The sequence below is a fragment of the Branchiostoma lanceolatum genome, chromosome 2 (genome assembly GCF_035083965.1).
Source record: "Branchiostoma lanceolatum isolate klBraLanc5 chromosome 2, klBraLanc5.hap2, whole genome shotgun sequence".
Classification (NCBI taxonomy): domain Eukaryota; kingdom Metazoa; phylum Chordata; class Leptocardii; order Amphioxiformes; family Branchiostomatidae; genus Branchiostoma; species Branchiostoma lanceolatum.
The window spans coordinates 21638953-21659794 of record NC_089723.1 but is presented as its reverse complement, the minus strand read 5'-3'; the positions used below and the strand labels follow the sequence as shown (position 1 = coordinate 21659794).

At 42.7% G+C, this 20842-nt stretch overlaps 1 protein-coding gene across 1 annotated transcript in view; it reads left to right on the top strand.

Moving 5' to 3' along the window:
* Window positions 1–1032: 1032 nt before the first annotated feature.
* The window catches only part of LOC136427911 (galactose-3-O-sulfotransferase 2-like), a 34101-nt gene continuing 14291 nt past the window's right edge, over window positions 1033–20842 (top strand). The window contains exons 1-2 of the mRNA XM_066417134.1: window positions 1033–1274; window positions 18429–18538. Of these exons, the coding sequence (XP_066273231.1) occupies window positions 18447–18538 (92 nt within the window). The 5' untranslated portion in view covers window positions 1033–1274; window positions 18429–18446. The remainder of the gene's footprint in view (window positions 1275–18428; window positions 18539–20842) is intronic.

The window sequence follows — 20842 nt, the reverse complement described above, 5'->3', positions numbered from 1 at the left end:
TTTATGTAACCCGGCAGATTAAAGTTAATGGTGGTTATATAGATGATAAAGCAGTTTGTCGGAAAATTTGAGGGCATGTAGCCAACAGGGGGAATGACTTCCTAGAGGCCATAGAGCAACTTGATATCCAGTCTATCTCCCGCATAAAATTACTACCAGGTGCCAAAATTTACCCGGGCGGCGGAAAGCTCCTTCTGTCCCGAGGAGAGCCCGGACACACCACGATAGACTGGATGCCGGGTTAGCCATAGAGTAACATGTTGGTAACACAGAGAAACATGTACCTTTATGGCCAACCGGATCATTCCTCCAGAAAATTATTATTCAACCAAATTGACTTATGTTTATACTATTTTTCTAGCAACATAAGGAGTCTGTTTCGAGGCTAGAGGACCTTGCTGACAGTGACAAGTTTGACGTGTCCAGGTTACCTCAACACGACTCAGGCTGTGTCGGTGTGTGTGCGATCGCTGCCCTCCATCTGGGGATGTTTATATTTATATAGGAGCAGACCGGGATGTTGGACGACCGAGAGGGCCCCGAAGACAGGACTACATGGATGCCATCTACGTGCTTTGACTTATACCAGTACTTGTTTTGATAACAAAAACAAGAAAAAAATCGAAAATACGAGACTACCATTGCGACGACGCTCACACCCGGAAAGACGTTATTGCAAATCAAATATACTATATTTGTGTACATCATACATTTAGGTATAAATCTTACGAGCGTGTACGCACGCACACTCACACGCACACACACACACACACACACACACACACACACACACACACACACACACACACACACACTACACTACACTACAATATACACACACATGCATACATATTTACACACTTGACACGTTCTTTGTCATCGCCTTTAATAAGTTGTTCTTCCAAATGTACTTCTTGCGTTTCTAGTCCGACCTTTTTTTCTTTTTGAGGTGCATGTGGATGGCGTCCCTGAAACTGCGTCTGTGTGGCCATGCAGCAGGGTATGTTTGCACAGACCACGCCACTGACGTGTTCGCGAAACAACGTGAGACACGGCTTGTCTGCTGCGGCACCTCGCCGACATTCCTTCTCTTTCCTACAGAACCAGTCACAGTACAGGCTTGCAGTCGTTCTAAACCGTCTATGTGTTATAATCCTGTGAGGTCGTACATGTATGATCCGCTACACTCACGGTAAACAGTAAGGTCTCACCGTCATAGTAACATGTCCTGATGTCGAACTATAGGAAGAGGCGGAAGAGGCCATTTAAATGACGTAAGTACGTTTTGATTTGAACGTTTTTCTATACGATTTATTGCGCGAGTGTGCACTACCTGATATGGGAATGGGTGTGCTCACGCTGGGATACGTGTGCGCTGCTAGCTGTGTGATGATCTGTGATGCTGTCTGGGCAGAAAAGGAAGAGGTGACGTAATGCTACCAATTATCGTCCTATTCATTCAAAACGTCATGTTATAGTATATATCAAAACCACGCGGACAGAGCCATGTGTGTAACCCATGGGAAGAAATATCAGCCCTTCTAAACAATAACAATGCATGTCTGTAATTCTTTCTCGTTTGCTTAACGCCATGTGAGCATGTAGCTATATCAATTTTATGAGTAAAGAATTGTGCTAGAGGGAGGGAGCAATATTTTCGTCCACTTGAGCTTAGCTCCTTCAAGTCATCCTCGTTCACCAGGACCCTTCCGCTCCACGTTACATCGCTCGCAGAAAGGGCCCTGGTAACACGGGATGGCATCCATGGTTATTACGATATCGCCACCAAAACAGCTTCAGCCAATCAGAGGGGTTAAAACCCGTTTGCTTCCACTCATCGGAAGCAAGCGCGCATAGAACGCTGGGAAGCTATCAACCAATCAGGTTACGTGTTACGGCTAGCTCATTAATTATTCATGAGCTACAACTGCCGTTTGTCCCAAATAAGGGTTAGCTCATTAACTATTCATGAGCTACAACTGCCGTTTGTCCCAAATAAGGGTTAGCTCATTAATTATTCATCAGCAAGTCTCGTCGACCTGCAATAACCATGGATGCCATCCCGTGTTACCAGGGCCCTTTCTGCGAGCGATGTAACGTGGAGCGGAAGGGTCCTGGTGAACGAGGATGCTTCAAGTGCTCTACCTAAAGAACATAGATCTTGAGTAGTCTACAGACAAATACGAATAACTAAGTCACTATGTTAATTTGTCCCACACAACGCGGTTGAACAATATAATGTTGTGTCGTCAATATAACAAACACGTGATAAAGCCATGGTAATGATGCTTTTACGTGCAAAAACGTAGTGTCGTTGCGGGGGCGCCGTGTTAGATTAAACCTCCTTAAAAGAAGTAAGAGTTTCAGAATTCGAATCACCATAGATATCTGTACTTTACGTAACAAAAAAAGTATGACGTCAGCTACTTTTGGCAACATACTAGCTATCGTGCGAGTTAGAAAAAGACGAAATACGCGGTGTCAAATTAAATATGAAATACGTCATGCATGACGCTTTAAGGTAACTTTTTGTTACGGTTTCGGGAGTTTAATCTTTCTGTTGAATTGCTGAAGGCTAGGCAACCGGTTACTCCTAGTTCATTACTTAATATGTCGTTCTTTAGTGCTCATGAGGCTTTTTCACAATTTGACAGGACTCAAAATAAACGTTAATAGGTGGCGCACGATGTTTGGTAACGCTATGTTATATCACCCTGTCATGTGATACCGTGTGCGTGTAGAGTGTTTATAGATTTCTTTGATCATGTAATCTGTATCATCTTTATAATATCTGACAATTCTCTCCTCCCTCATAACCTCAATAAAAAGCGGCCTGTAGGCTGATTTTAGCTTCTCATGAATTAGTAAGGTTATAACAAGCATACGCCTTATAGGCATATTGAGATCACTTTTGCGCCACGAGTGACCCCCACTACTTTACGATGCGAAATAGTCATTTTCGAGTTATTTAATTAGGATGCAAACGATATCAAATGTGACAGTATATTGGATGGTTGATGAGTAAAATGTATTATGTATAGGAATTTGGGAGTGGTTCTCATACAACACGAAAACAAGACCACAGTACGTCCAGTTCAAAAGATGCAAAAATGGAATTTCTGCTGCAGTACCAAGGTCACATACCAGGGGGCCCAAAATCGTCCTTGAATTTCGGCTTCACAACACCGGCCCACATACCAAATATCATTGCAATCCATCAAGAGGCTCTTGAGTTATGCTGACTACAGTGGACAGATAAACAGACAGAAAAACAGACAAACAGACACACCCAAAACAGTATCTCCATTTTTCATGGAGATAATAACAGCTTTGCGTCAACGGTGACAAGAAGACGTTGTCGCGGCTGCCCTACTTTGTGTTACGCTATTTGTGAGTAGGCAGGAGATTGCGTTCTCTTCGGAACTCGCGAAAAAGAGAAATTTCCTTCCTCGTCGTCGTTTTCTCCAGCTTTTGGTGGATAGAAACGTCCGTGTCGGTGTTTTATCTAATTTCTATGTTAAATCCTAAGGTTTTCGTACATTTCAGGTGACATTATTGTCCAACAACTGTGTATGATGTAACGTATGATATACTAGTAGTTTAATAGAAGTCTATAATTGTTAACGTTGTATATGTTTCTTTGTACTTTATGAAGTGTTATCGTCCCCTTTGAAATAATATCCATTGGCTAGTTGGGCAGACCTGGCTTTATGTCAATCAAAGCAGAAACAGTAATACTGTGATAAGTATGTCCATGGCAAAACAGGAAGTTCTACTGCAGTGCTAAGGTCAGCCGCCAGGATGTTCGACCTTGACCTTTGTCTTTCCAATACCTACCCACATACCAAATATCATAACAATCCATCCATAGTTTCTTAAGTTATGCCGGCCAAAAATATCCACACAAACACAAAAACGCAGACAAACACACAAACAGACGCACATACACACACACATGTACATAAAACAATACTTCCACTTTTCATGGAGGTTAAAATAAATCTTAGAAAATTGGCCAGTCAGAAAACGTCATCACCGCGTGTGGCCGCGCCTCCTGCCGGTTTGTGTACACTGGCGTTAACCGGCCCGCTCTCAGGGATAGTCTGCTGCAGACAGACACACGCCGGGCCGCACAATTGTTCTCTCCACCAGACATTACCCGGGGTCTAGAAAACGCCTCTTCTTCCGTTCAAGTAGAAGCGAAATGCCTGAGACGAATCGTAATGCCTGAGACTGAGAGAATGCGTAAAATCCCCATTCCACTAGGACGGCGCTCTTGCCGCGCTCTCTCTGCGACCTGAAATTCAACAGAGCACTCAACGAATTTCACAGATTAAAAAAAAAAGCTAATTTTTTTACGCTTCATGTGTTTTGATGTCTTTTTAGCCATGCTTTTACATTTTGCATGATTTTGCAATTATGAAATCAAGGATTAGACAAATCCGATTTTGATCTCAGCGAGAGCGCAGCGCGAGCGCCGTCTAGTGGAATGGGGGACTTATACATTAGCTGGCCGTGCATTGCGGCTTGCTACGGCTCGCCTTGTTATATAGCCAGGTACGCCGAGTCACGTGCGCTGTTTGTGTGTAGTTTGCTTGGTCGGATAACATATGCTTCAGTAATATCTGTATATATATCTGTAACCGTCCTTAGGCGTAACATACCAGCTATGCAGGCACGCGGCGCGGTAGCAGCTGATTACACATGTATCACACTGAACGGTATGTCACATGTGCACCTAACCTTTGCGCATCTACATGTACATGTACATGTAGATGCAAGAGCTGTTAACTAGCTAACGAAAATGTTCCTGCTTGGTGGCCACGAGTTTCACTCTACGATAGATCCTGGGAAAAAAGAATGTTTGAACACATCAATTCTGGGTTGATAACTCTGGTACTTGAAGGCATTTGAGTCTTTCTTGTTTTTTTCTGAGCTGGTCTTAGATACTTAGTAGTCGGTACGTCTTGCTTGGCGATCGAGAGAAGCGTACCCTGGAATGTAGTCAAGAATCTTATCCGATGGGAAATATTTACATTTCTCCATGACGCGAAACTCATCAATTTAGGTCAACAGACGTTCACTTGATGTCTTGCTGTCTCTATGGGGTTTCACGTGACGTCACAGAAGCGTGCCATGCTGATTGGTTGAACCTGGAAGAGTCAGACTTAAAAAGTCTGTACGTGCATGATGTTGCTGTCTGAAGGTCGTTCGTTAGTAGTAGTGCCTAGTGGCACGTATGTCAGACAGTTTCTTTGCTGTTTCTGTAGCAGCGTATATTTTTACAGGGAGGGGTTGCTAGCTCCCCCCCCCCAGCCCCCCCCCCCCCCCACCCTTAACGTGCTCTTGCTAGCCTCCACGAAAATGGGGCCCCCATTTTACATTCCTTCCAAAAGACTGGCACTGTACCAATGAAATGTGCTTCCCGGGATTACAGATGGGTCTCCCAGTAAGCAACGAATCATAATTGGTACCAGGATCTCAACTGTGAGGCTGCTACTAGTTGAGTTACAGGGACATCCTTCGTAGTTATACGTACATGTGATATATACGATGATGCAATTACTCATACAAATTCAAATGTACCTAGAGACTTCCATGTTTAACCATCCAACATGGCGGACAAGCATTACGTCATGATTGCGTGAATGCAATCACCTTATTTGTCGGTAGGTGGCGCTTCAGCTTGGCCTTGACATTCCCAGCAGCATGATTGAAGATTTTAGTACAGACTATAGCTGATTGCAGCCTAAACTATGACATAGTTTTTACCCATGTCTGTTGTCCAAAGCTCACGTAAATGACTCCTTCTTCCCATGTACAATTGTGAATACACGAGGTCCCACCGCTTTATCCTTTTTGGAGAAACTTACATACCCCCGCTTCATGAAAGCAACATATGTATGCTCTTTAGAGTTGATTGATTGTACCAGTGATCATCTATTAAAGCGCGCGTGTTAATGCGTTGCGAAGGGCTGGGTCACATGGCAATGTGTCTGATTAGGCATGGAATAGGAGTGACGACTGTGGTCCATTGTTGGATCTTGCGCATGCAAGATATCTATCTACAGGTGTGTTGCTGGTTCACAGTCACAGGTAAGGGTGCTCGATTGTTTTGCAATTTTTGGTGCTAATATCAAACTGACTATCCCTACATTTTTTTTGCAAATTTCAGACTCTAGAAATTGGAGCGACACGGCCGCAAAATTGATGATACCTTTGGGATAAACGTACAAAGAGTTGGGTGGGTAGGGGCTGTGGGTAACCTTCGGGAACTCGGGAAGAAGCTTGGATCTCAAACCGCCAAGTTGTGGCTCGTTTCTGACCAAGAGTTAGACCAGCACACGTACAGCCTGTCTAGCTGACGTGTTAACGGCAAATTCTGAACAAGTAGTCCAAGGCGAGTTCATGCTGTTGGTGAAAACTGCTTAATTGATGATGAGTTAATGACACCAAAGACGTTGTGTTGCTCATCTCATAGATGCGTTCGATCGTTCAGACCATTGTAGTGCCTAGTGGCACATGCATAGGTCAGCAAGTTTCCTTGCTGTTTCAGAAGCAGAGTAAATTTTACAGGAAGGGATTACTAGTCCTTTCCCTTTTAACGTGCTCAAAGCACCTCCTCGAATATGGACCCCAATTTTACGTCCCTTCCGAAAGACGGGTGCAGCCCCAACTAAGATGTCCTTACCAGGATTTGAACCAAGGTCTTCCAGTTACCAACTAATTATAACCAGGAGCTTAATTGTGAGGCTGCTACCATTTGAGCTACAGGGAATCAAGAGGTTCTGGGTTCAAACCCCTGACATGCCCCGATGTCGTGCCTCAGGTGAAAATGAGTACCCAGCTTCTTTTAGACTGGGGTTGTCACTCAGATAGGACGTTGAATGGAGGTCCCGTGTTTGAGGAGAGCCACACCTCAAGTACGTTAAAAAAACTACCATATTCATCGAAAAGGGGATTGGTCCATCCCAGTGTGAGTGGTTCATAAACTTACAGTCTTATGGACGCACCTGGGGACATAACTGTCGTATTGAGGTCACCGATGACAGACCCTCGCGATTTGACAGCACAGCCAATTGTAAGCTCCACGCTATCCAGCCCCGGGCGGCCCACCCAATAACACTGAACCTGTCAATTTTGTACCTCAAATACGGTAGAAGGTGAAGTGCACTCTATCACAGATTGCACTATATATGTTAATGATAGAAATATCCTATTTAGTAATATAGAAAATACATTACCTCAGTTTAGACATAAGAAGCACTGAAAAAATTATATTTCTCTTTTGATAAACCGACTGTAATTAAAACCCATACAATCGTATATTGCCAGGAAGCAAGAAGAAGACTATCCTATGTACTAAGCATGTTTGTAAACATGTTGTGAGCTGTACTTAGCTCAGCTGGGAAAATATGTCCAATAAAGGCACTTTGACAGAGCGCTCAACGAATTTCGTACATAAAATATGAATCTTTCTACGCTGTGTGTGTTTTGTTGCCTTTCAGTCGTACTTGTACATCTTGCGGAATAACATAACATTTGTGATAGCTTACGAGCCAAGAACGGAGGTATGACAAAACAACACGTGATGTTCCATAAGCCTCGCCAGTCAAGTAAAAGCTAGAACCATAGCCAAGAATAATGAATATGCATTCACTCAAACAATATTACAGACCAATTCCAGTCATTTCATGTTCGCTGTGACACGTTCGCACAATTACACATGACCAGGTGAATAGAAAGGCAATCAAAAATTAGATGAAGCATTGGTCAAGTTCATTTGGTGTAAAACGTCTACAATAAAATAGCTATTTATAATTCATAGAGTTGTCCTTTCACCCCAACAACAGACAGCTGATCATCACTGGGTGTAACCGAAATGTGGGGATGATTTTCTAATAAGAAAACTGAATACTTCTAGATTTTTTTTGTTACCCTCGCCGAGAAGTTTATGTTTTGCATAGCGTTCGTGTGTGTGTGTTTGTGTGCGTGTGCTTGTATGTGTCGTTGTGTGTGTCTTTGTCTGTGTGTGTGTGCCCTTCTGTAAACACGATAACTCCAGAATGTCTGGACGAATTGTCTTCCTACTAACTATGTAAATAGGTCTTCTTGAGACCTTGTCATGATTTGATATTGGGCCCCCTTTTAGCTTGCTATGGTACTGCAGCTGAACTTCCGGTTTTGATCTCTCGGACATACTACGGTCATGATTTTTGAGTGGGAGATAGCTCTTGTTTATTTATTTATTGGTTTGGCTGATATATACATACATCTTAACCCTCAAATACCCGAACCCTTTTTTGCGACTAAAATGACCGAACGGGGTCAAAATTGACCACAAAATGTTTTGTTCAGTAAAATCTCCCTTTTCACTTTTTTCGCTGATTGTTATCCGTACATTGCTTCATCAATGTAAGAGGAATGTTTTAGCATGTTTAGGCATGAATAATTCCCGATCATTATCATAATTTATGCAAAAAGATCAGAAAGACCACGTTTTGAACTATCTCTATTCAGACCGGGAGGGGATTTTTAAGGCCCACACCAAATTTAATTTTGCATTACTCCTGAACGGCTTACGCTAGAGTCACCAAATTTGGTGACATTTCATAAAATGTCTTTAACAAAGATTTCAAATTAATAAAGTAAGTTCATCGTTTTTCGTGTTGCCATGGAAACAGGTTTTTGACAAGCATATTTCACAAAATCTGCTAATTTCAGTTCAAACAATGACGTCATCGGTCAAAATCCAAGATGGCGGATAGAATCACATAAAATTTCGTCACAATGACGTCATATTACGTCATAATGACACGAAATTTGTTATGGTAATATCAATTTACATGTGCGTCATCCTCTGAAAATTTGGTGTTCATACAACACGTAGTTTAGGAGTTCCAGAGGGCAGGTCTCAAAAACAGCACATTATTTTTGCTGGGGTCAAAAATGACCCCAGTGGATTCACTCCAGACTTTCCTCTGTAATGTCGACAGTATTGTGTCAATCTCCCAAAAAAAAGCAGAAGAGGTTAGAATAGATGTCTACTTACAAAATCACGGAAGGAATTTTTTTCCGATCAAACATGTTCAAATCAAAATCCACGTCTGTGGTCAAAAGTAACTCCGTTCGGGTGTTTGAGGGTTAAGTTGCCCAACTAGCCATTTGCTATTATCAAGGGCTAACTTTTGGAGGAAAAAATGAATAGTTACACAAGAAGTATCCTTGATTAAAACACAAATGAAATGAAGGATAACAGAGGAAAATAAAGTGGACTTGAAGTCAGCGACCACATACCATGGCCTTCGGCCGTTCATATTTTTATAATGCTTGTTTTTTTTTTCAATTTCAATTCAAGCTGTTTGTGATAGAACCACCATGGCCACGAACACGTATCCCAGACAGCATGTTTTTCATAACAAGACAGCTAAAGTTTGGTACTGCATGCCTCAGCGCGGTTAAAATGGGTTTGGAAGGGTTGGACTATGGGGTTGGAAGGGTTGGACCATGGGGTTGGAAGGGTTGGACCATGGGGTTGGAAGGGTTGGACCATGGGGTTGGAAGGGTTGGACCATGGGGTTGGAAGGGTTGGACCATGGGGTTGGAAGGGTTGCTTCTCCTTGCCGTTTTGGGCTTTCGCATGATCACGCGACGAATGTGACCGCACCCTTTCCACCAGGGCGGTGACCTCACTGCGACCGCGCTGCGACCTTAAGTTTGACAGATCTTTTAAAGAACTTCGTAGATATTAGATATTTGTACGCTTTGTGTGTTTTGTTGTCTTTTCAGTCATACCTTTACATTTTACATGATATTCCAAATATGAAATCAAGGGCTTCACAAATTTTATTTAGGTCGCAGCCAGGTCACAACGCGATCGCCGTCTAGTGGCGTGGGACCTTAGGGCGCTGTCACACTTGTGCGTATATTCAAGTGCACATGAGTTGCGCATTAACATTTCTTAGGTTTAAGGAAAGTTTGCGGGGAAGAAGTTGTTTTCTGCGTTGACCCACCGCTGTGCAGCCTAGTTATCGAACCAAGGAAATGACTTCTTGGGCTGAAACTTCAATCTTGACCAAAACATGTTAATACGCAACTCATGCGGGCCGGCTTGGATATACGCACAAGTGTGACAGGGGCTTTAAGCGGGTATCTCAATAGACTGTAGCAATTTAGCGACCTCGCTGCGATTTGTGTTACCATTGAATTTTTAATGGCAATATCATGCAAATCGTACAAGTAACAGAAAACAAAACACTCAAAGCTTTAAAAGTTTCACTTTTATCGATGAAATTCGTTGAGCGCGCTGTTAAATCGCTCGGTCGCAGCGAGGTCGCCAGCGTGCCGCGGCTCTACTGAGATAGGGGCTTAACGTGCCACAGAGATGAATGACAAGGCACATAGCCGTGTGCGTCCACAGCGGGCTGACAAATCCTCCCCTGACGCGGTATTGAGCGGGCGGACTACGGGTGGATGAACCTGTCATGTCCCGGTCCACAGCAGACTCTAACTACTGCTTCGATCGGGCACAATTGGAAGAGGGGCCCTGCCGGGTAGTTAACGGGCTTTTTCACTTTAGGGCGTGACCCCTACGTGGCTCCGTATGTTTTAACTCAGAAATAAGATCAACACGGGACCCAGTAACAAATAGCCTTAAGCTTATTAAGCTAATCATGAGAACATGTTAACATTGAGTACAAGGCTTCAAATAAGCAATCGCATCCTGTCTAATACTCAGTAAACATATACGAATAAGATAAAAATAACATATTAATACCGAGAGGTACAACAACACCCCCCCCCCCCCCCCCTCCATCCCCCGTCTTCTTCCTCTTCTTCTTCTTGCTCTTCTTTAACCGTAAATATTTTTGACGGGGGAGGAAGGGATAACGTACTGTGTGCTTATTAATGAGATCAAATTTCCAACAGGACAGAGACTGTTCTTGGCCTGAATCAACACAATTAACACCAATGAATAATATCACCAAGTTGGCAAATGACTGAATAACAGATTTCTTTATTCACAACTATGGAGTATCATGCATAGCAGCGAACGAATTGTCAGCACCGACACCTAGCTGCAGTGCAAAAGGAACCAGCCATTATTGCTCGGAAGAAAATGACAGACAGTCATCGAAGCGTCGGCAGTTATGTTACTCTTTGGATGTGAATGGAGAACTCTGTTTTACAACATGATCAGCAATTCGAAAACAGCATGTAACTAGAGTTCCACGACCTCATACCTTCGCCAAATGATTTTAACCTTTATGACTGACGTATTAGGAGTGTTTCTCATCAATTATAAATCATACCAGTTGATCGTCTTCACCCAAATAACAGAAGTTGTCCAAAGTATGAGCTTGAAAAAGGTTATGCAAACATATACCTTTACCAACATTCAAGATAGATAATCACCCCCTACAGGAGGTCAAAGTGGCCAAGTTGTTGGGATTGTACATGCTAGCTGACCTGCGATGGAACGCCCATGTTGACCACATGGTAAAGAAAGGTGGCATGAGACTGTTTCTGCTTAGAAAATTGAAAGCATTCCGACTGCCCACAGAAGATTTAGTCACCATCTACACAAGTTACGTCCGACCGGTGTGCGAGTATGCCGTACCAGCGTGGCATCCGGGCCTCACTCAAGCATAACGTAACCAGCTGGAAAAAATCCAAAGGCGTGCTTTGAGAACCATTCTCGGTAAAAATTACACACACTATGCAGATGCCTGTCTTCTACTTGGCCTTGAGACTTTGGAGCTACGGAGAGACCACCTGTGCTTGGCTTTTGCCAGAAAACTCCTCCAATCGCACGAGTACCGTCATTGGTTCCCTCCTCGCAGGGGTGACATTAGCGGGCGAAAAACACGGTCTAGCAACCAGCCTGACTCCTTCAGAACAAGAACAGAGCGCTTTAAGAAAAGCCCGATGCCCTACATGGCCATGCTTCTGAACAATGTTGACTCTGCCAGTTCCTTGTGATAGTGCAACGCCCATGGACATTTTGTGTTTAATGTAATGTAACAAACATCTATGGTAGATTCTTGACAGTGCTTGCATATCAATATTTTATTGCGTTCGTGATTTATATGTAAATGTATTTTAAAGGGAATGACCTGTAACACCAGCGCAATTCAGGTAACTACGGAAACCTGCGATGCTGTTGTTTGTTGTATGTATAAAGTTGTGCAATAATAATAAACCATTCATCATCATATAATCAATTATGCAAATGAAGTCCTTATTAGCATAATTTGATTCAACGATGTTCACATTCACATAACTTCCAAATGCCACAAGTATGAAAATGCCATCATTTACCTGTATGGAATTCTAGTAGTTTCTCATTTATTATGCAAATTAGGCCTACAATTGCATATTTTCTATCAACATTCCTCCCTTCCTCAGTTAAAAATGTCACATATTTGAACAGTCATATGGAACACAGCGGATTTGTAAAATTGTCTCATCAATTATGCAAATTAGAGTCTGATTTGCATGATAATCGTCCAATCATACAAAGTATCACCTAAGCTATCTACATACCAAAAATCATGACCATCCATCAAGCCCATCTTAAGTTATAGTATTTTCTAATTAATTATGCAAATGAGGTCCTCATTAGCATAGTTGATATCTATCAATATTTCTCTCCTCCTCAGTTACATAATGTCACATGTTTGAGAGTCCTATTATGGAATTTTGTGGATGTATAAACTTCCCTCATTAATTATACAAATTAGATACTGATTTGCATAATAAGTATCTAATCATGTACATCATCACTCAAGCTATCTACTTACCAAAAATCATGACCATCCATCAAGCCCTTCTTGAGTTATTCCCTTTCAAAGTCTGAAGCAAAACCTGCTCCTGCAGTTCAGAAAAAGCCGCTAGTGGGCCAAAACCTAGACCACTTACTCTCTGTTCATAGAGCTATCTACCACTCAAAAATCAGGACCATAGCATGTCCAGAACATGAGATATCAAAACAGGAAGTTCCTCTGCAGTACTGTAACAAGCCGCTAGGGGACCCAAAATCTAATCATTTCCATGTCTTATCGAGACCTACCTACCTACCAAATATCAAGACAATCCATCCAAGCCTTCTCGAGTTATGCTGTACGTTACAAACAAACACACATACATACATACAAACGCTACCCTCTGCATAACCTTCTCGGCGAAGGTAATAATGAGCCAATCTCAGTAAAAACGTATGAGAAGTTATAATACATATGTACAAACAAACTTACGGGAGGAATTTTGTTTATGACTAGAAATGTCAAAATGGCACATATTGATATACGCCTGGGGTCAGTTTTCACCCCATACGGTGGTTTGAGGGAAATTTATCGAACACAGACATCAGCTTAAGATATCTTTGTAAAACACACGCTAATGTATAATATACTGCGAATAATAGCACGGGACTTACGGTAGGTACGGCCGGAAGAAAAAAAAGTAAACTTGACAGGAATACTCAGACGTGTGGCTGGGTCTTGGTTGATTTTGTGCAGAATGGAAATATTCAACCACTCACTCTGGATGCCCTCTCATTTGTGTCGACGCGTAAGATGATTCTTATCTACACTTTGTTTATTTTTGCTGCCGTTCTATATTCTGGCTGCGCAGTATACAATGCCATATTCCGTGACCAATCTTTTCAACCTTTCTGGAGTGTGTTATTCTTTAACGTGGTGGTACATCATCTAGATAAAGAGACGGGCCGTCAAAATGGTTTAATAACTTTTCCATAATCACCCTAGTTCAAAACTTTGTATTTTAGAACAATTGTCACCCCGTGCAAGAATGTACTCTAACAGCGCCATCGTTATGTAAGTTAGCATGTTCAAAAATATAACCACTCAAAATAAATGGACCTTTGCATAATCACCTCAGTTCCACATTGAATTTTGGAAGAATTGCCCCCACCCCCGTGCAAGAATGGACTCTTCCATTTTGATGGACCAGTTCAAAGACTTGAAATTGCCATTTAAAAAAAATCACTTTACAAATCAACCCAGCCGAAAATGAATTCTATAATAATATCTCAGTGCAAAAATCTTCCAGAATACATATTTCTGGTCTAACAATGCCCCAGATACCCAAATAAATCACATTTTCCTAAAGTGGCGTATGCTACAAACGCCGAATTCATCATTTTGAAATAAGTAATATATATGCCAAACGTGTTACATGTTGACAGACTCTCAACATGTACACCCTGATCTTCTATTTGTTTTGTATGCTCGAATGTTCCCACACATCCGCGTCTAGTTCCTGTACAATTTCAAAGTATCAGCAAACAGTTGACACATCTAACATGTCTAAGCAGCCGCTCTTACAGGAGAGATTGAATATTTCCACCCTGTACGAAATCTACCATCCAGCTACACGTCCGAGGATTCCTTTAGGGTTTTTATTGCGGCCGTACTTTCCGTAAGTCCTGTTCATTTATAGTAGTCACAGTACTATACTACGCTCGCTGCTATACATTTAAAGTAACATAGGCAGTTCAAATGCAATACATTTTTGAGGAAAGACTGGTATTATTCTATTTACAGAATGTCAGTATAACGGTTATCTCACTGGGTCTCGAATGTTTGCGACAAAGTATTGTGACAACGTTGCAAATTTTCGACTGACTGCCACTTGTTGTCACACTAAGTAGGTTATTGGAAATCGCAGTGTTGCCTCCGAATTAAGGAAAACAATGTACACTGTTTAACTGTATGTAAGATATGTTTTTCAGTGTAAAACGCGAACGTCACCTTTGATGATTGGCCTCATATGGCCATTGTATCATTGGAAGACATCTCTTGGGGCACATAGTAGATCTCGATATTGCAGTGTTGTAAGTTGAAAGTGATGATGACATAGTACAGTCAATATATATGAATAGAATAAATCTGGCTAGTTATTGACGTGTTTCTAGGTGTTTTTAGGTGTTTTTGTCAGGCTTTCTATTTTGTCCCTATTTCGTTATGTCGCCAAGCGTTTTGAACAAAAAGGCCTAAACTGAACGCGTTAAACCAGCAGGACCCACACCTCTGCTTGGAGAATAGTTTATTTATTTGACCTACAAGTACGTTTATGCAAGGCCATCTGTTTACATGACCTGACACTGTCCCATGTCCCATTGAAATGCAGTAGGCTAACAAACTTTCCTTACTAATTATGCAAATTAGCTCCTGATTTGCATAATAAGTTATTGATAATGTAAAGCACAATCTGAGCTCTCTACATACCAAACATCAAGACGATTTGTCGACCCCTTCTCAAGTTATTCATGTCCGAATGTCAAAACAAAAACACCCACTGCAGTTCTTAACAAGCCGCTAGGGGGCCCAAATTTACAGAACTTACTTTCTGTGGCATGAACTATCTACCACACAAAAATCATGACCATAGCACTTTCAGAAAATATGCCCCTAAATTTGGAAGCTCCGCTGCAGTACCTTAGGTGCCCGCTAGAAGGCCCATTATCGAACTTGACCTTCCTTTCTGTAAACCCTACCCATCGACTAAATATAATACGGATCCATCAACAGCTTCGTGAGTTATGCTGGCGACATACAAATACACATCCACACAAAGCCCGCTGCAGTACCAACGGAAAATACCAGGGGAACCATTGTTGAACTTGACCCCCGTTTCCACAACATCTACACACCTGCAAAAAATCATGAAGATCCATCAACGTTTCCGTCACTTTTTTTGCCTACATACAAACACACAAAAATGTGAAGTCTGCTGCAGTACTGTTGAAAAACGCAAGGTAAACCATTTTCGAACTTGACTTTTCTTTGCACAACCACTACACACCTACCAAAAATCATAAAGATTCCTTGAAGTTTTCTTGAGTTATGCTCCTGACATACATTCAGACCCACCCAACAGATTTTTCAACCGAAAACATAATCCTCTCCGAGTACAAGTACTCGGCGAAGATAATCAACAAGACAAATTAATGCAATATCAAAACGGTACGTGTCCGTAGTTACACTCTACTATAGGGAGGCTAACACTTCATCTTCCTTCCCAACAACCCTTTATCTGACGCCGCGGTCGCCCCTACTAGTTCACTCTACAACCGCTCACAGATACACGCCGCGCTCCTAATTATTCTAGGATTTCTCGCGACTCGGCGCACGATTGAAGACTTTATAGTAAAATGTCTTTCAGCACGTCCACAAAAGACCCCGCCGAAAGCTCTGTCATGTGTAGAAGTGGTTCGGATCTCGGTCCTAGATCAGCTAGGAAAGAAAGAAAAGGCTTCGAGGCAAATATGCAGAAGTATCAGACACTGAATGTTGCGATGCCATTCTGAAGATGAATAAGGGTACCAGTTTCATCGTAACTTCTGAGGGCTATCTTAACCTCCCAGCATCAAAGACGAACCCCATTTTGAAAAGTGGCTACAGAAATCAACAAGTTGAAGACTTGTTGCACGTATTGAGTAAAGTTTGCCATTTCAGAAAAGAGGAGACGTTTTTTTAACCAACGCTGCGTGTGACTCTTCCCACCTTTGTGTCCTCTGCTCTGGGTACTCTCTGAGGTAGATGTTACATCAACAAAAACGCATTCTTCTACAGATTTCATTTTCAAACATGTATGGAGTACATGTCATGAATGCTCACATGTCCGGAGGTCTAGTCTGTGTTTGTGCATGTCCTAGACAGGGTTGCGTGTTCGTCGCCATGAAAAATTAATCGGCCGCCGGCTGTACGCCTTTTCAGAAGCAGTTCTAGCGTTTGATCCGAGCGAATAAAAGTCATTGTACATCATCAGTGAGGTTTGTAACACTTGTTCCGAACAAAGGATGATTCATTTTCCCGAGTCAACAATGGTTTTTGAAAAGATTCCTTAGTGCCGTTCTCTTGTGGTGGCAATTTGCCTTCACATATATGTCATGTTTTATAAATCAAACCTCGCAAACTACAATTGACTTTTTCTTCTCTTAGGTCTAGATCTTCAAAAATCTTACATTAGTAGATAACTCTACATTTAGTATCATATGTACACAGTGTGATTTAACATTACACAATGGTATTGTATAATATACCTCAAAGGTACGGCAGTAACTAAGGTGCTAAAGTAAGGTAATAGTATGATATCATGTAATATCATACATACATGATAACCGTTATTGTGAACTGTCTAAAAGGCGTCAATCCAATAGAACGTGTTGCCACTAAATATGAAGTACTTTTCTCCTTTATAAGATCATGTTGATTTGATTACATGGAAGACTTCCGCGCGCGCATCAATTTTCGTCCGTTTCCCAAAAAAAATTTTTTTGGCCATAATGTAAATAATACAGAGCAGCTGCAAAATGAGAAGAAAAAAAAATGCTGTAAATTGCAAAAGAATTACTTATTCGGAAAAAGGTACTAATGTCGTAGACTACTTAAATCAATTCCAAATTCAAAGAAGAAGACGTTAGAGAACGAATCTATTGTTCGGTGTGTCATACTCTGTGTTCATCCTTCTTCCTGTCAGTGACCAGGTAGATTTCATAATGAAGGCAATCTTTTTCTTTTTGGCCAAAGGTTTTTTTTATTCGCACGCTCGCATCAGTTTTGGGTTTCCATTGAATGCCATCCATATAATCAAATCAACATGGCCTAATCCTAGCATTGTGCTGTCACTGTTGGAGTGAGCGAACGATCCCGCGCCCTGGAACCACTTTGATACAACGCTTCAACGTTAAACCTGTTCTGACACCTTGTTCTTCTTCGTGAAACCCGCGGCACCGGAGCGCCGTTCTAATGGCGTCCTGTCTCCACATCCCAGCCCGCCCCGCCTGATGTATAACCCCGCAATATGCCAACCTGCCAGCTCACAAACACCACTTTCACATCGAATTTCCACAAATTATGCGTAAAAGCCGCTGCCGTGGCTGCCACCCTACTTTCTTCTTCCTGCCTCGCGCCGCAACTATGAGGGTTTCGCAACCCCCAGACAATCAGCCGTCGTGCAATTTTCCGTCTCCATGGCGACGTCTTCAGCGGAATGCCAGGAGTAGGCACCGCGGGAGAACGTACGAAAGAGTAATTGCCAGCGGAGGAGAGAACGTAAAGTAAGGTCGCTAGTCTCCAGCGCGGCAACCTCGCAGCTATTACCAGAAAGGTTTCTGTGGAAATGGTCCGCGGGCGCGCGACGCTGTAGCGTCCGCCCACCTGTAGTCCACCGGGGAGGATTTGGTTCCCAGCGCGTACAGGTGAGGGGTCTAAACGTGACGTGTGACGTCTACCTGTACGCCAGGTAACGCCTGTTGATTGACGCCACGGTCGGTGCTCTTAAAGACCGGCGGCTTTGGGCGTAATGCTGCATGATGCACGATGTAAATAAATGATAAACCCCTCACTCACTATTGAACCAATTGATTTCGGAGTGAATATTCTATTACTTTTTCCTCGCAGTGGCCCCGGAGAAGTACGATGGCGAGCACGAGACAGAGAGCGGTCTGCGGTTTCGCGTTGCTGCTGGTGGGGATCCTCAGTCTACTCGCGTCTATGCGCTACCGGGAAAGGTACGGTCTTCTCTCAACTCTTACAGCTAGACTTCTAGCATTGGTGCCTTCCGATTACTACCGAGGCTCCTACACTAGCACTCGCTTCCCAGAGTTTTTCAGGTAAGCGAGTGTAGGAGCCCCGGTATGTGGTAATCGGATGGCACCCAGGCTACTAGGCGACTACAGTAGGCACTAATTCTGCTGATACGATTTATCATAACACGATCTCTCGTACTTTCTATCAGAATGTTCGTAGCAATCGGTACTGCCGTTTGTGATCGTATCGGGGGCTGTGTTGAAAGGTGAGTTTCCATGCGTGAAGGGCGGTCTAAGTGGTTCTTAATGTTTGCACTCACTTTTAGGTAAGCCAGCTCACCGCAAGGCATTTATCTATCATTCTCCTTTACCCAGTAGGGGAATATATGACTTTTAGTATGCCCTACCACGGAAAGGGAGTGAAATATAGCAAGTCATGTATATCTTCTGCGCTTCTGTAAGAGTCTGCCAAGTAATTGCCAATATCCTGTACCGTTCCCGTTGTGTGGTTCTAGGTCGGATTTATTGCTCTGAAGATACATCGGCGCTGGAGAAACAGATGAAAGTTTTTCCTTGTACTTAAGTCAATTGACAGGACTGGGTGCTGAATTTTCCTGGTGGAGGATTTAAATCGTCTTTTGAATGTTTGGGCTTCAGTGGGAGAAAAAGATGCATGACGAAAATGTATTATTTTCGACTGTCTTTTCATGATCACTACTGAAAACGAGATGTGTACATCTTCTAATTGTATGCCCGATCACAAAACCTCATAGGTTTTGAACACTGCCCTTTGTCAAAAACATGTGTTCCAACCCCCAGCTTTCTGTCAACGGGAGAATTTGTATTCCCTCTCTTCTCTTTACATAGACTACGCTTAAGGCTTAGTTTGTGTCAACAAAGCGGAAGATATTTCTACCCTTCACGACGCCAGTTCTTGAATGTTTCAAGATTCCAACAGGTTTTCTCTCTCCGATTCATTAATTCGGCTGGACATGCCGGAAATCAATGTATCGCGTACCGTAATGTTTCGTTCTGTAGGCGGCATCGCTCCCGAATCGATGGACCCCATTGACCCGGAAAAAAGTTAATTGGTCTGAAAAATGGCGTGAACGTTCCCACACGGCTAGCTCAGGCCGTACCAGTGACGATCTCGAGGAGAGGCTAGCCTAACATACAGGCCATGTGGTCAGCGTTTTTACCTTACCGTTTTGGCCCTGTTTTCTAATTTACGAGCAGTAGCTGGGGGATGGAAAGTCGTAAATAGATTGCCAGAAGGGCGGCGAATTTGAAACAAAAAACACAGAGTTGAGGGTATTTTTTCTTGAAAAATTGACCGTGTTAAATTTAGACGCGGCTCGGTGACCTGCGAACATCGTGCGATCCCTAGCAGTCGCGCAGTACTCGAGAGAACATCGGCCGTGTCCCGACTGAAAATGTCCATTCAGAGCTCACAGACTCGTCCGGCGAGCTTATTTTCGTATCGTGTGACGCTTTCTATGTGGTGCAAAACCAACAAGGAAATACAATGTAGTAAGTCGGTTGCGTGTCAGAAAAAAAGGGTCAACTCTGCAACTGAAGATGACTGTTTTCTTATTGCTAGTTCTAATTAGATATAGCTCCTGTTTTCTACAGCATTGGCAGGGAAACTAGATCTTTGAGAACAAGGCAGCATCAGAAGGAATACGCCCGCAGTGGAAACACTCTTTGTAGTCTACGGACGTACCTAACAACCCCATTCCGCTTGGGCGGCGACCTCTCTGCTACCTCCCTGCGACCGAGTTATTTAACAGAGCGCTCAACGGATTTCATAAATGAAAAACGAATCTTTTTACGCTTCGTGTGTTTTATTGTCTTTTCTTTTTTGTATTCTTATATTTTACACGATATTCCAATGATGAAGTCAAGAGTTTTAAAAGCCAAACATATGTCGCATCACGGTCGCAGCGCGATCTCCGTCTAGTGGAATGGAGGCCTTACGCGGTAGACGCCTCTTCAATTTTATTTTGTTTTTCGGGGTCAGTCATCTGTGTCCGCCCACTCGCTTTGCTCCATGCCCGGGCCGCTGCTCTCCTCTGAAAGCCCCTGGCGGTTGTCTATCATCTCCACTGTCCATATGTCTGATCTGCAACGGACCGACTTCAAAATGCATCTTACGGTTGTTACGGTGCCGTCAAAAATGTCTGGGATATCGTATCTTTGATTATGATAAATTCATTGAAAAATCATCCCCGAAGGCTAGTTGCAAGCTCATGGTTATGGTAAAGGGTCGAAGACAGTGTATACAGT